This window comes from Prionailurus bengalensis, chromosome C1 (genome assembly GCF_016509475.1).
Source record: "Prionailurus bengalensis isolate Pbe53 chromosome C1, Fcat_Pben_1.1_paternal_pri, whole genome shotgun sequence".
NCBI classification, from domain to species: Eukaryota; Metazoa; Chordata; class Mammalia; order Carnivora; family Felidae; genus Prionailurus; species Prionailurus bengalensis.
In genome coordinates this window covers 48,755,268-48,770,147 of record NC_057345.1, presented here as the reverse complement: position 1 = coordinate 48,770,147, position 14,880 = coordinate 48,755,268, and the positions used below count along the sequence as shown (strand labels likewise).

Here is a 14,880-nt window from a genome sequence, read left to right as displayed (position 1 = left end):
GGCAGTTTATGAAGTTAAACATATACAGAGTGATTCTAGCAACACACAGTGGGAGCTTGGTTAATGGTAGTAGTTTCTATACTTAACATCCTGATACATTTACCCTTAGACTATGTGCTTTTTTATACTCTCCTCTGGCTTATGCCTCAGTCTATTTATCTCTAAGATGGGGATGAAGAATTTATTTAGTTTGATCTCCCAAAGTGCAGGGGTTGACTACACCCCTGACATTTGGTAAAGCTCTCATCCGCAGAAATCTGTATCTTCTGGAGGGGGCAAGAGTGATGTGAAGCAGTGTCAAGGGCAGGGACCTTGATTCACCCAGGTGTCAGAGGTAAGGAATCCAGGTGATGGGGGAGGGACAGCAAGAGATCATGATGAAGGGAGGCTACTGAAGGAAGGACTCATATCACGCTGGAGCTGGGGCTGTAGGCAGGGTCCAATCCCCTCTATTTCTTTTCCCTTGCCCTGCTCTGGTGCCTGGCCATCCTGGGGTGGGGGGATGCCCATCTCCAGGAGACACCAGGGGAGAAGGGACAAGAGGCATGAGAGCACTAGTTCCAGAGGGACAGCAGTCCAGGGAAGGCTCTGTGATACAAGCAAGCCTCCTGCCAACGGGGTCCCTTTCTTGAAGGCTGAGGGATCAGCAGCGGGGATCCTGCTCTGCTGTGTTCGTATCACAAAGGGACCAGCCCATGCTTCTGGATTTTCCTGATATGTGTCATAAGCTATGAAAGAATCACAGGATCTTGGGGTCTCAGGGCTCAAATTCCCATCTGCAGCCAGACCCCAGTTCCCACAGAGCAGCTGGGCTCAGAATTCTTTCTTCAAGACAGCTTCCCCATCACTTCCTCCAGAGCGCTTGCCCTGCCCGGTCCCAGGTCCAAACCAGGGTGAGGTGTCCTACCATGTTTCCGTGACACTCGGTGCTTTTCTCACTCTCAGCTCTTGCCACACAATATTTGCACAGTGGTTTGTCCTTTTCAATAGACTCTGAGCTCTCTGGGGGCAGGAATCCTGTCTTACCCATCTCTGCATCTTCAATATTCCCCACAAGTGTGCATCAGAAGAGGTGCTCATACTGTTCCGTAAAGGCTTAAATTATGTCCTAGCCCTTGCCGACCCCTGTCATTTCTCAGGATCATTCAAAAGATGCCTTCACAGAGAAGTCACTTTCTCCATCATGGCTACAGACACTTCACAGTGATCTTAAGAAACAAGAATACATTTTAACCTAACTATGCAAAATAATTTGGCACATCACTTGTACCCTGCTATCTCCAACCCTGTCCGGTTCTTAGCCGGGCATATTTGCTGCCAAGCCCAAAGTGACCTCCTCTGTTCCTCCTCAGACTTACCTGTAATGTCTGCATGCATCTGCACAAAAAGGGGATTCTTGCTCAGGCCTCCACACAGGAAAAGAGTGCTGAGAGAGTGCCCTGCCGCCTCCAGGGCCTCTATGATGAGGCGGGTCCCAAACTTAAAGGGAAAAAGCAGAAGAAAGCATCAGGAGAGCAGCAGCACAAAGAAAAGCTCTGGGACATTTACGAAGTGTCCACCCAGTGCCAGACAGACACCACACTGAGAGCTTTACATGCCCTGTCTCAGAGCGCTGAGACGCCGGGAGACCGTGTCGCTTCTGATCACACGGCAAATGAAGTCACAAAGTGGGAATTCCAACGGGGGCCTGATTCCCAAACCTGCTTAATTGCTATACCATTCGCTTCCATCAGTAGTTACACGACATTGACAAAAACAACTGATGGTGCTACCACAGTTAATATTAACACAGTCCACCGGAACCCACACGTCATGGGTGTTTGCTGCGGCCCCCGATGCTCTAGCAGGAACGAAGCATGGAGTGACTGGCTGGTGGTCTGTGGGTCAGGCTTCCTTCCCTGGATAGGAACTGAAGAGGTTGGTGCTTTGGAAAAGGACACCAATAAAATCAGCAGCAGAAACAGGAGAAGAGAGCTCCAGCTGCATGAAGATGAGAGTAAGACTTCAGGCTGGCAAAGCGCTGACCTGTCCTTTATTCTCACTGGAAGCCAGGCAGCGGTTCTCCAATGACAGTTCTGGAGCCCGCGGCCTGGGACGAGGTGGGAATCCCGTGCTCCGGTTTGCTCATGGCTTCACAGTGCTTCATTTCAGCCCTCATGTGCTAGGATCTCCCCAAAATGTGTTATGCTCCTCATCTTGCTAAGTTTACTAAACTCAGTACAAATCGCTGATGCTTGAGAAAAGGACAGTGCTGTGGGGTCATCAGGGTGAATGCCAACGTACGATTCTTTAGTTTTAACTAGGATACACGGAGAGCTAAAAATCAGTTTATTTGGAGGCTCAAAAACTGGAAGTTCACGAGTCATCATTTATTTGGGGGTCAGGATTTAAAACAAAAAGGTGGCGTGTGACGTGACTTTGTGAGGCAGCCACATGGCAATGGTTGAGAAAGTGGCTCTGGAGGGAAATGAGAGAGGAATGGTTTTTTGATGGTGAGAGAGAGCCCTCGAGATGTTTAGAGAGCGATTAACTCTGAGGGATGACACAGTCCCAGGTGTGGACAAGGGGGTGAGTTGATGAAGCAGAGGGAGGAGAAGGTCAGGGAACGTAAGAAGGTCAAGGATCTAGGAGGCCACAGATGGGACAGCCACCAAGAAGGCAGGGTTAGGGCTGGAGAGAAAACTGTGAGGTGGTATCCTGCATGTTGCTGGGAAGCTGGTACCCAAGTGTGTAGAGAAGAAGAAGGCAGTTTAGCATGAGGGCATGCCCTATCAGAGGAGTAACCAAAGTAAAGGAAGAGGGTTTGGGAAGTGGCCAGGATGTCCCTCTGACCCCCAGGGGTGGGATGCAGGGCGAGGGAAGCCTCTTTTGACAAGGCAGTCTGGAGAGCTGTCTTCCCTGTGTCTGGCGGTGTCTCTGGGAGAGGGAGTGGCTAGAAGGGGGGGGGGGGACCATGGGGCATGAAATCCTGAATGCTGTGTAGTAAATTATGAGAGACGGGGGCAGTTCAGGAGCAAAAGCTCAGCAGTTCCAGCCCAGGGGCCCTCAGCTCTTCGTGAATCTGGCAAGAGTATGGATTAGGTGAAACTTGGGCCTCCAAAAATAATCCACAGATGTAGTGTGTTAAAAAAAAATTAAAACATGTTGTACTGTATAAGGCCAGATCCTGCTTATTGCATGTGGCTGATTACCCCCAGATGTTCTTTCTTAAGCTTTTGGGGGGTCATGAACCCTCTTGAGAATATGATAAAACCTACTGACCTTTCCAGAAAAAAAGCCACTTACAAAATAGTATTATGAATGATTTTAGAAGGTCGACAGATGCCCTCACGTCCACCATGGATCATTTGGTGTCTGTGGATTTCAGGACACTCTAGTCTAATCAAGGGGCATGAGCCTGTAGTAGTTAAGAGCATGGCTTTTGAATTCAAGAAACCTAGGTTGGGGTTAAGACATTTCACCTACTTCTTGAATCAAACTGTATGGAACCTAAGACTCAATTCCCATTTTTTAAAAAGGAATGGTAACATCACATTCATTTATCTTAAAACTCTACGAATTGTCAGAAATGTTAACACGCAAGTAACATTTTTTTTAGTATGGTCTTAGATTCAATGAAATACAGTAATACTTATTTGCAAGGTTGCCGCTATAGACAGCGTATGCACAACTCACACAAGGGTGTCGGGTACATGGCAGGTGTTTGGACATGAGCGCTATCTTGGTTATTAGCTATACTCGAGGTGCTCTGCTACGCATTTTGATGTCGTCTCCAATCTTATGACAAACTCAAAAACTGCACCTTGTTATCCCCATGTAGGAGTTCTATGACTTGCCTGAGGGTCTGTGTTGGGGGAGGACAGCTTCCTCCCAACACGCATGAAAATACCATGCAAAATTGGTATGTCTGATACTTCTGAAACCAGAGAAGTGTGGTTCATGTGATTAGCGGGCCAGAGCCGAGGGTAACACAAAGCACATTCCCTTGGGAAAAGGCAAGAAAGTATCTGCACAAGAGGCACTCCCTTGGGAGGGGCTGTGACAGCCTTGCCTCTCCCCCATGTGGCATTGTTGGCTGGAATTTCCCACTCAGTCAGTAACAGGGCATTCCCTTCGGGTGTCCCAGGCTCCACTCTGTGAAATGTCCCACCCTCCTTAAATGCCCTGCCACGGGGCTTTGTGCTAAAATGATTTTGTGCTCACCTTTCTGGAAAAAATGTTTTCACAGAGAAATTTAAATTAAAATCAGGCTAGTCCACTGGGAATGTACAGAACCAAATGCAAATCGAGAGACTTCAAATGCAAATAGTACTTTTTAAGGGTCTATTCTGAAAAGAAAACTATAGATGAACAGGCTATGGATAAACTGGTTGTTTGACAAGTCTTTCAATTCAGTGTGATCAAGAGAGAATTTTACTTCATGGAGAGTTTCGCACAGTCCCAAGTTAACTTCATTACAATATCGCTTTCATTCTATTCCTACAAAATACCAACCACATCTATTCACAACATATAGATGCTAGGGCAATATTCAGAGCTAATGAAACAAAAAAAACCATTTTTTCCCCAAGTTGAACATCATGGGAAAATATCTGTTATCAGAATACTTCTTTGAAATGCACATTTCTGCCTGAAAGATCGGCATACTGTCTTACCTTTGCAAAACAGACCGAACTACTCACAATTCAGTTGACCCTACAATGAAACCTTATTTAAAAAAAAAAAAAAAAGGTCTTAAATTTCCTTCCCTTTGCAGTATTATAAAGGTCATTAAGGCGATGGACAGAATAAATATGATAGCTTTTAATACATGTACAACCCACTGAATACAAGATTGATTTTCCAACTGTGTGGTATTTGGGAAAATGTAGCTGGCTGGCTCCACCCAGCCCGCATTATATTTAACCTCATTTACACGGAAGGGGGGTGCCTCTGTGAGGCGATCCTGGCCAAAATAACAAAGTTTGCTAAGATGTGTAAAATAAAAACTGGCCTTAGAAATGCCTGGAAGCTTATTTCCTCCATGTAGCATTTACAAGCATATCGAAAAGCAAATGCAGGTTGGGAGAGTGGAAAGAGCAGAAGATCGGGAGCGAGACAGACACTTCTCGGGCTCCCCATGTGACTCTACTGAGCACTAGCTTTCTGACCTCGCCAGGTGCTTTTTCCTGTCTGTGAAATGAGGACAAGCTCACCTACTTACAGGGTAGCTGTCCTAGGCCACAGGTGGGTGAGTGGTACTCTGGTGCCTGGCACAGCTAGTGGGTGTCGAGGAAAGGCAACGGTCATGATCATCGCGTGATGGTGCCCCTGGGTCTGCCTCTCGGCATGTACTCAGAGGACGAGCAACACACAGCTCAGATTTTCCATTTCAACGTGGTCATTTTATTCCACTCGAAGACTTCCATGCAATGGCATTGTTGGATCAGAAAACCAAAGTTCCTCAATACTCCATATAGCTACTTTTATTTTAGAAAGCCAGGACCACCAATCCCAGCTCTGCTACTCGCTAAGCTACATGAAACTGAGCAAGTTAAGTGGTCTTGCTTAAGTGTAGGTTTCAAACCTGCGGAATGGGGATTCTAAGACCTAGCTCATTAGGTTGAGTCACATGATGTTTGTAAATATTTAGCACAGTGCCTGGCACATAATACCCCAAAACTAAATTATTCATCATGATTATCATTATTACCATCAAATAGGATCACTAAATAACTGTGTTGACGACTGATGCCCATTATTCTCCTTCATATTCATTTTACTATTTACTCCCTCCATTTAGACAGGTATCAGAATTACCTGTTTTTGACCAAGGTCCCATAAGTAGGACCAGCTGATCGACGCCACTGAACTAGCCAAGCTATTAAATCAATGACAGTTGCTTCAGGAAGATAGTCAAACTGGCACATAAATAAACTAAAAGGACTGTTTCATCCAATCCAGTTGGCCTGGGGCATATAAGACTGTATGTTCTTAGTGGTTGGAAAGCTCTACTCTCTCAACATAGCTACATGGACAAATGGGGACATGAGAAAAGCACTTCTGTTAGTGATATGGATATATGGAAAAAATGTATGCAGTTCTATTATTTGAAGGAATAAGGTTATGGAAGTGGTATATGGAGAAACAAAATAACTGAGCGGCATATAAATATGTCCACATAACAGGAACCAGGAAACTTTCTGTGTGTCTCTGAAAAATAAATTTTGAATCAGAATTTACTGGCCTGATTTTTCCTTTCTGTTGGTCCAGGTTCTCTTACCAGAGTGGCTAAGCCTCGCTTGATTAGCTATAATTTGGGGGGTTCCTCCCAGCTCTGAAACTCAGAAAGCCATGACCCGCTCCTCCAAAATGCACTTCCTAACATGATCACCTCTGGGAGAATAAGAGTCCTTAGAGAATGATGTTTGAGCTTTTAGGAGTTTGTTTTCACTTTGGATTCATCTTCAGCATAGGAGTTCCTAACACTTTAAATTCTTCCCTCCTCTCCTTAACCATCTGAACCTCTTGCTGAAGCTGCTAATGACCTAAAAACAAACACTTCCAAGTTCTAAGGATGCTTACTATTTAGAGGAACCCTATAATGAATCCTTTTGTGAAGGGAACAATGTCATGTGTTTTATAAGTGTGCACATTCTTTAACATCAGCTTTTCTTAATGCAAGCATACATGGCATCTGCTTCTATTTGAGTTTGGAAGACAAGTTACATACATAACAACTATGATGCTCAAAGGCTTGAGCTCCTTTCAGCTTTCAGCCATGTGAGGTGATTAGTGAAGCAGGTGAAGAACTTCATCAAGATTTCCTTCCTAAAAGACACGCATCTCTTTTTGGCAAGCTCCCTTTTAATTAACAATCTCTGTCGCAAAAAGCACATGATGTATCTTGGAGGAGCATGCGGTCTAAAGTTTATTGATAGCCCTCACTCTCTTTAAAAATGGCATTAAAGGGTCTTACAGCAATGGCTTGAACTGTGGCCAGGTAGAGAATGGCAAGATCATCGAGGTCCTGAGACAGTTTCAACCCGGTGACCTGGAGGGATGAAGAAAAGAAAAGAAAGAGATGGCCAAAAGGAGCTGCCATGGATAGAGATAGTTCCCATGAAACACGTTCAGATGTGTTTTCTTGCCCAAACAAGTTCATATGCAAATCCCCTTTTTGTGAGCTGAACGTGAAATGACTACCAAACTGTTTAATCTCCAGACCTGGGAAAAACTATCATTTCTTCTCTAAAAGAAAGTGCCCTGCCTTGTATTAAACAAAAACAAAACAAATACCATACGGAAATCGTGTTTGATATTCCTTAGCATGGAATTAAGTCTTTCTTCTTCTTTAAAAAAAAATGTTCTTTTATTATAAACACCCATTTTCTTTGGCTTAGAGAAATCAACATGGAACAGTGGCATTCTAGTAAAAGATGATCTTATTCTGAGCTCTGCTGTTGTCAGAATTCAGTGTAACAGCATCGAGGGGGTATTCAGAGTAAAATAATATGTCTCCTATAAATGTTATACCTACTAGGGGATAATTTACAATCTGTGGTTTGCAAGGGAATCCCATTAAAGTCAATCGGAACCACATGCTTATATGGAGTATGTCAATTTCTGAGAGATTCCAGAACTGAACAGGATGCTAAATGTAGATGCCTTCAAGACTTGTTCAACAGTCCCTCCTTCACACTTCCCATTCATTAACATCTTCTCTTGGGATATTTCTAGAGGGTGAAAAACTGCGGGGTCCTTCAAGCCTACTCTGAAGTTTGTGGATATCGATACCAGAATTTGCTCTGTATTTTCACATTACAAAATTAATCAACGTAACATAGGTTTACTCAGAGCCTACGGTGTGTATGATCTTGAGTGCAATGAGGTGGTGACATTAAAAGAGGAGAGCTGAGCGGTCTCCCCAGGTCCTTTTCCTTGGTCTCTCCAGTCCCCTTTAATTACCCTCTCCAGACTGCCCTCTGAGCTAGGACTAAGGGGCCGTATTGACCTGTTGCAGGGCAGACTCCATTCTGTCACCGAAACCAGAGACCTGAGGGCACTCTCCCCTGACTTTTCCTTTCTTCTCAGATTTACACAGTCTCCCAAGTCATGTCCATTTATCTCCCAAATCTTTCACGAATCCATCCCTTCTCTTTGTCCTGTTGCTCACTTTTTCAATCCAGGCCACCATTTTGTAAGTACTTGTTCTGACATACAAACCTGATCAGGTTACTCCCTGTTACAAATTGTCCACTGACCTCATTTCGAGGCAGAAATGCCTATGCTGTTTTATGTGCTCCCTCTTTGGCTTGCCCCTGCTTACTTCTCTAACATCTGTACATGTCCTTCCTCACTTAGTATTCTCTGCTCTAGCTATTCTGACTACTCACTGAAGTCTGTTGATGCAGGCATTATTGGATTCAAGTAGAGCTACCTGCTAATGGTTTCTCTTGCCAAATGATTGGGTGACCAGATGAGAATTTGAGCTTTGATTTTAACACACAGGAACATGAAGATTTGAATGAGAGACTAGAGGGGAATTCTGGGTATGCATCTTCCCAAGCCAATAACTCGAGTGTGAAGGAACATCCCTTGTAAAGTTCCCCAGAGACCTAAACACATAGTAAAAACACTGGCAGTAAAGGAGAACATGAACACTGCTGATGTTATAGAAGTTCGCTTCATAATGTGTGTAAGGAAATAACGTGCCCCAGGGAACACATACAATGGAAACCAGAACCTAGCTGTTCTGACAGACTACCTGTGATACTCACACAGTATCTCCAATGCCTAGCACTATGTCTGGCACATAGTAGGCACTAAATTACGATCCGCTGAACGTGTGAATTAATGACAATGCTTTTTCCCTTTGTATACCACTGTCTTTCCTAACATCCTAGCCTTTTGTGTCTAATTACGCGATTACAGGAGGATAATATTTACCACCTCAGCTCCTCATATATTCATAGAAGGGAGGGCCATTTACTCCATGCCCCAAGAAAGAAGAGTGGAAGATCACTTCTAGTTGCTCATTCCAGGATTTCACCCCACCCCACCCCACCCCACTTCACCGCCCAGACTCGACACTTAGCTTCCCTCATCACAGTGGCTTAGAGGAGATCATCGGGGTAAAAGAGCAGCCCATTGCTCATATGGAACCTTTGTGTGAATTAGAAAAAGGTGCCCCCTCCAGGCAGACTAAATGCAAAAGGCATCCCACTTGGGAGAATAAATTATAAAAAGGAGAAGAGTGGGCAGGATTTCAGCCCTGTCGTATGTCCCTTCAGCCAAATACCTCATGTCACCAACCAGCACTGTATCACATGATGATCCTGGATAAAGATCGCTCATCATGAATGGTCTCTCTTTTCTCTACTGGCCTGGCCTCAACAGCATCTGTGCAGCTTACCTACTGGGAAAGCCAACTGGGACAAGGCCTAGAGCGGCCTTCCAGAACCAGTCCAGAGGGCACGCTACCTCTGGCTCCCCTCTCTGGTCATCAATGTGAATGAAGCTGTGACCCTTTGTGTGACTGGGTTATGTGCATGCTTGGCAGACTCACATCTCCCCGTAGGTGGGTCCTGAAGACCAGATTTGGGTACAGTGTGATGGGGTGGGGAAGAAATCTGACTTTGGATATGAGATACATTCTGCTATTAATTAACTAGGAACCCTAGTGCCGTGTATGACATTTATAATGTAACTGGTTCTTATATCCTTCTTGATTAGCAAAAACCCGTAAGACAGGATGGATGCAATATCACCAGATTACATTTTCTTTTTTCTTTTTTAGTTTTTTAGGTACACTCCACACCTGGTGTGTAGCCCAGTGTGGGGCTTTAACTCACGACCCTGAGATCGAGACCTGAGCTGAGATCAAGAGTCGGACGTTCAACCGATGGAGCCACCCAGGTTCCCCCAGATTTTATTTTCTTATCCTGCAGTAAATAATCGTAAGACTTTCCCCACAGTATTAATATTCAAGCAACAAAAGTATCATGGCCTCTTGTCTAAATGTCTAGTGCCCCCAGAGCTCAGAAATCATAGGGGAGAAGAGAGAAGATAGTGTCTTTTCTCCAGAAACTGAGAATGAGATCATGTAAATGAGCACTAAATTTAACTCCTAAGCTTGCTAGTAGCTCTGGCAAAAGGAACACCACACGGGTGACATAGCGTTTTCTTTTTCTGATAAATAAAACATACCTGCATTTCAAGGAAGAAAACATTATTATTCTAAGGAAGAAGGTACTCAGCAATGAACGGGACTAAGCAAGCACAGCTCTCCCACTCCATCTCCAACATCACCAGGGCCAGGGAGTTGAAACGTGACTCAGTGAAAGACATTTCTCTCTAAAGAAGTTACTGTGGTCTGGGGCCCTGCTTGCTTGACATCTCATCTGATAAGCAGATGGAGACTCCAGAAGGGCCCGTCATCATGAATTCCATTTGATTTCTCTCTCAAATACTAGAGACTTCAACCATGCCTTGGTGAAAGTCAAATGGCTGTTGACCCTAAGGAGTGCCTGCCATGTAGACCACTCAGGAGGCTACAGAGGCCTGTCAGGGAGCCAGCCTGGTAGGGAAGTGGCAGCAGTAGCCCAGGAATGCCAGGGACATCCTGGGAGGAGGTGCAGCTTTATAACCAGTGAGAAAGCTGAGACGTGACAGATGAGCAGATATCCCTATCTGAGGGCCGAATCTTCCATCAATAAGGGGAAGTAGGAAGAAAGCATAAGTGGAAGGAGTGTGTTTCTAGAAGGTGTGCATGTGCCTATTTTGAATGTTTGGGCAAGACAGTGAAATGTGCGGGGAAGCCCCATGGGAGAGTTGCACTGGTAAGCACATTTTATTTATTTTGCTATTGTGTAACAAGGAGAACTGTAAGAGAAAACTTTTATAATTAATATTTAGAGATGTGTGAAAGCTGCATATGGTGGCCAAAGAGATGCAAACTATGGCTGATAACATCAACATCCTAGATGATGGTTATAAACTGCTTATGTGGAATTTCTGAGCTTAGAAGACAAGTGTGGGTGAATGGAAAGAAGACAAGCTATGGAGGAAGACACCTGGGTTCGGATCTTGACATTTCCCCAGCTGGCTGCACAACGGAGTGTTTGGTGACCTTTCTGAAGCCTATTCATGAAGTAGGAATAATGATACCTCAAGGCATTTTTGTGAAGATTAAAAATCATTTGCAAAGTGTCTTACATTTTCAGGAAGCTATACTGAGTCTACAAGAGCTAAACCGTTGGGATGCCAATGACACTTAGCGTTGATTTTCTTTTCCATTCTCTTACTAAATGTTTGTTCTCTTTATCTTAAATGCACGAAGGGTTCAATCCCATTCATTAATTGGAGTAGGGCAACAAAACATCTCCTTTAACGTGGTATGGGAACCCCCAGGGTATTAATGAGGGGCACTAAAGACTAGTGCACATCCAGCGTGGGGAAGACAGGGCAGAATGCATGTTCATCATCATCAGCATGAGGATCATAATGTTAAAGATATGGACATCCAGGAGTGTGGACAAACAGCATGCCCCTGATGAGGGCCCACGAGTAGGATGATGAGGGACTCACTGCAAGGACTCCTTGGAGAAGTCCTAGTCCTTATCAACCTACACACCTTCACTCACTATGTAAATAGTAAGGACAGATGAATTTCACCATAGACTTCACCTGAAGTCTTGCTGCCACTTAGGAGCTGTGAGACCTTGAGCACGCCTCATCTTTTCCTGGGATCCTCGCTGAATGCAGACTTCCTGAGCTCTAACTCCAGATTTCCCGAATCTTTGGTGTGGGCCCAGCAATTTGCATTTCAGCAAGGTCATATTGTACAATAAATTGTGGGAATAAGTGTCCTTAACCTTGGCATTGTGAATTAAAGGTTGACAGGCGTTAAAATTGTCGAAATTGTTCAAAAAAAGATAGTAGTAATTCAGTTAGCTAATTTTTTTTCCTTCTTAGTGATTTTAAAGGAATTAGTTATATATGTTAGTAAGAAAGAAAAAAAAAGTTTGGAAATAGATTTTCAAGGGGTCTCTAAAGATTACAAAGACCAGAAAACAGGATCCCCAGTCCTGAGGTTTTCTAGGGTCATCAGAGCTTGATGGAGTATCCAAGGCTCAGGGGAATTGGTTGAAAGCTTTTGAGAAAACAAAGGAACAGCAAAAATGCTCTGTTGGCTCAGTCAATAATAAGGGCAGAGCTGATGGACAGACAACAGGGAAATGAGAAGGATCAGAGAAAAATGTATAGAAAACCTCTGGAGAGAGGACAGAGATTGGAGAACAGGTCTGAAATAATCAGCAGCCTGAAAGAGAAAGGACACAAACGTCCCAGAGGTTTCAGTAAGCATCAGGAATCGAGGATGACACTTGGCATCGCCCAAAACTCACCCAGATTTGGGAAATGCAGATAAACGTGTTAACAAAACACAACGTGTTAACAACTCTGAAGATGTTCCCAAGATTCCCATCCTGCAGTTACTCAATCAGACACTAATCTAGGCACTGCTGTAAAGGGACTTTGTAGATGGGACTGGTTACTAGCCAGATGACCTTAAAATACAGAAATTATCCTGGATTATGCAGTATAAACTCAGTGTAATCATGTGAGTCCGTAAAAGCAGAAGAGTCAGTCAAGTGACAGAGTAGGAGGCAGAAGAAATGAGGCAGAAATGGAAACCGGGGAGATTCAAAGGATGAGAAGGACATGATCTGCCATTGGTGGCTTTGAAGATGGATGAGGGGGGCAATGAGTCAAGAAATGCAGGTGGTCTTTAGAAGCTGAGGACCCCTGGCTGACGGTCAGCCAGGATATAGGAACCTCAGTCCCACAACTGCGTGGAGCTCAAACTGGCCGACAATTTGAATGAATTTGGTAGATTATTCCCAGAGCCTCCAGATATGAGCCTTTGGTTCTGGTCTTGCGAAAATTGGAGCAAAGAAACGAGCTGAGCCAGCCTGGGCTTCTCACCCACAGAACTGCGAGATAAGAAATTTAAGCCTCTAAGTTTGTGGTAATTTATTCAAGCAGCAACAGACAACCGATAAACTCACGAAGCCTAGACTGACATTCTCCCTTACAGCCTTATTCTGTTGGTGAACCCTACGTGACACACTAGTTTGTTTGCTAGGCCCCAGATACACCAGGCACTTCACATCTTTGTCTGCTTCTGACGCTCTAAATCCAAGCCATTTAAAAAAAAATTTTTTTTTTAACGTTTATTTATTTTTGAGACAGAGAGAGACAGAGCACGAACAGGGGAGGGGCAGAGAGAGAGGGAGACACAGAATCCGAAACAGGCGCCAGGCTCTGAGCTGGCAGCACAGAGCCCGACACGGGGCTCGAACTCACGGACCGTGAGATCATGACCTGAGCTGAAGTCAGACGCTTAACCGACCAAGCCACCCAGGCGCCCCAATCCAAGCCATTTTAATGTACTCATGCACCAGTATCCCAAAGCTGTTCTGGTCAACTGTCCAGGTCCTTAGTTGGTGTCATCCAGCCTATCTTGATTTACATACTAATGATTTACATACGGATTTGGATCCCATCCTTGGTCTCCTGGCCTTAGATCTTTCTCATTGTTTGTTTGTTGGATATTCCTAGCGGGTTTCTACCCAATTCACTCCTCGGTCTTCTATCAAGCCATACTACCTTGGGAAGGACTCTTATTTGTAATTCATATTCCTCTTGCCTCCCTCTTCTGGGTTTTACTTGTTGCTTGGTATAGTTAGGGAAGAGAGAAAGCACTAAGAAAATAAAGTCTGAATCTGTGACATAATTTTTTAAAAAATCACTCAAATGAGGAGAAAATATGGCAGACACACTGAAAACAGAGTGGGAATATGAAAACACAAAAACTTAATTTTTTTTCTTTAAAAACATTTTTTTCCTTAAATTTTTTTTTTTCCTCCTAATGGATATCAGGGGCCTCAATCTGAACACACCAGGTTTCTAATATCACTTCTGTTTTTTTCCCCCTCTAGGAAAAAAATAGCTGTGACTCTCTGAACCTTAGACAGAGAGAGAGACACAGAGAGAGAGACAGAGAGAGCACGAGCAGGGGAGAGGGGCGGAGGAAGAGAGAATCTTAAGCAGGCTTCATGCTCAGCACGGAGCTCAACGCAGGGCTCCATCCCACAACCCTGGGATTGTGACCTGAGCTGAAATTAAGAGTCTGACGCTCAACCTACTGAGCCACCCAGGCACCCCATCTCCATTCTTTTAAATGGGGCAATGACATTGTCAGGCAGGGCTGTGAGAAATGCTGGTGATGATGCATGTAAAGCATCTGTCATGGTGCCTGACACGCTACAGTCCTGGAGAAAATGATACCTATCACAAAACAAAATACGAGCTGCTAAACTAGATACTTCAATAAGAAAATGCGTTATCAGAAAACCAGCTAGATGATACTTAGGATATTAAGCTTTGTTATACGACTCAATTTGTCATAGGCAAAAATATGTAAAAACAAAACAAAACAAAAACAGTGAGATGAACCGGCATTAAATTGTAACAAAATCATCAACAAACCCATGTCAAAGAGTGCACATCCCTGCAAGCCTGATAAATGTTATCAGTCACGAGCTGCTTGAATTAGCCCATGAGCTTCCAGGTCTGGCATCCTCCTCCCCATCAGAGGAAGCCACTGGGAGACAGCCTGTGGCTCCTCCTGAGATCTTGCAAAGCCTCATCTGCATTGCTGACTCCATCCACATCAGACACTGTTTAGCAAGGCCCGTCTCTAGCTGGGGTTCCGTCCTCTGGGAACCGGCTAAGATCTTACAATGCGTCTTCCCTTTCTCTGTCTCAGTTTTTCACATGCACACTTGCTCTGGGCTTGCTTTGAAGAGCCGTTGGAGCAGGACTCAACCTCTCCAG

General features: G+C 44.4%; 1 protein-coding gene across 4 annotated transcripts in view; it reads right to left on the bottom strand.

The window, feature by feature from the left end:
* The window catches only part of FGGY (FGGY carbohydrate kinase domain containing), a 421,185-nt gene that overhangs the window by 84,516 nt on the left and 321,789 nt on the right, over positions 1–14,880 (bottom strand). For 3 of the 4 annotated variants that reach the window (XM_043575117.1, XM_043575120.1, XM_043575118.1), the window contains 2 exons: positions 6,959–7,033; positions 1,359–1,479 (listed from right to left, as the gene is read on the bottom strand). In XM_043575117.1, the coding sequence (XP_043431052.1) occupies positions 1,359–1,479; positions 6,959–7,033 (196 nt within the window). The remainder of the gene's footprint in view (positions 1–1,358; positions 1,480–6,958; positions 7,034–14,880) is intronic. The other variant, XM_043575119.1, reaches the window with a different exon arrangement.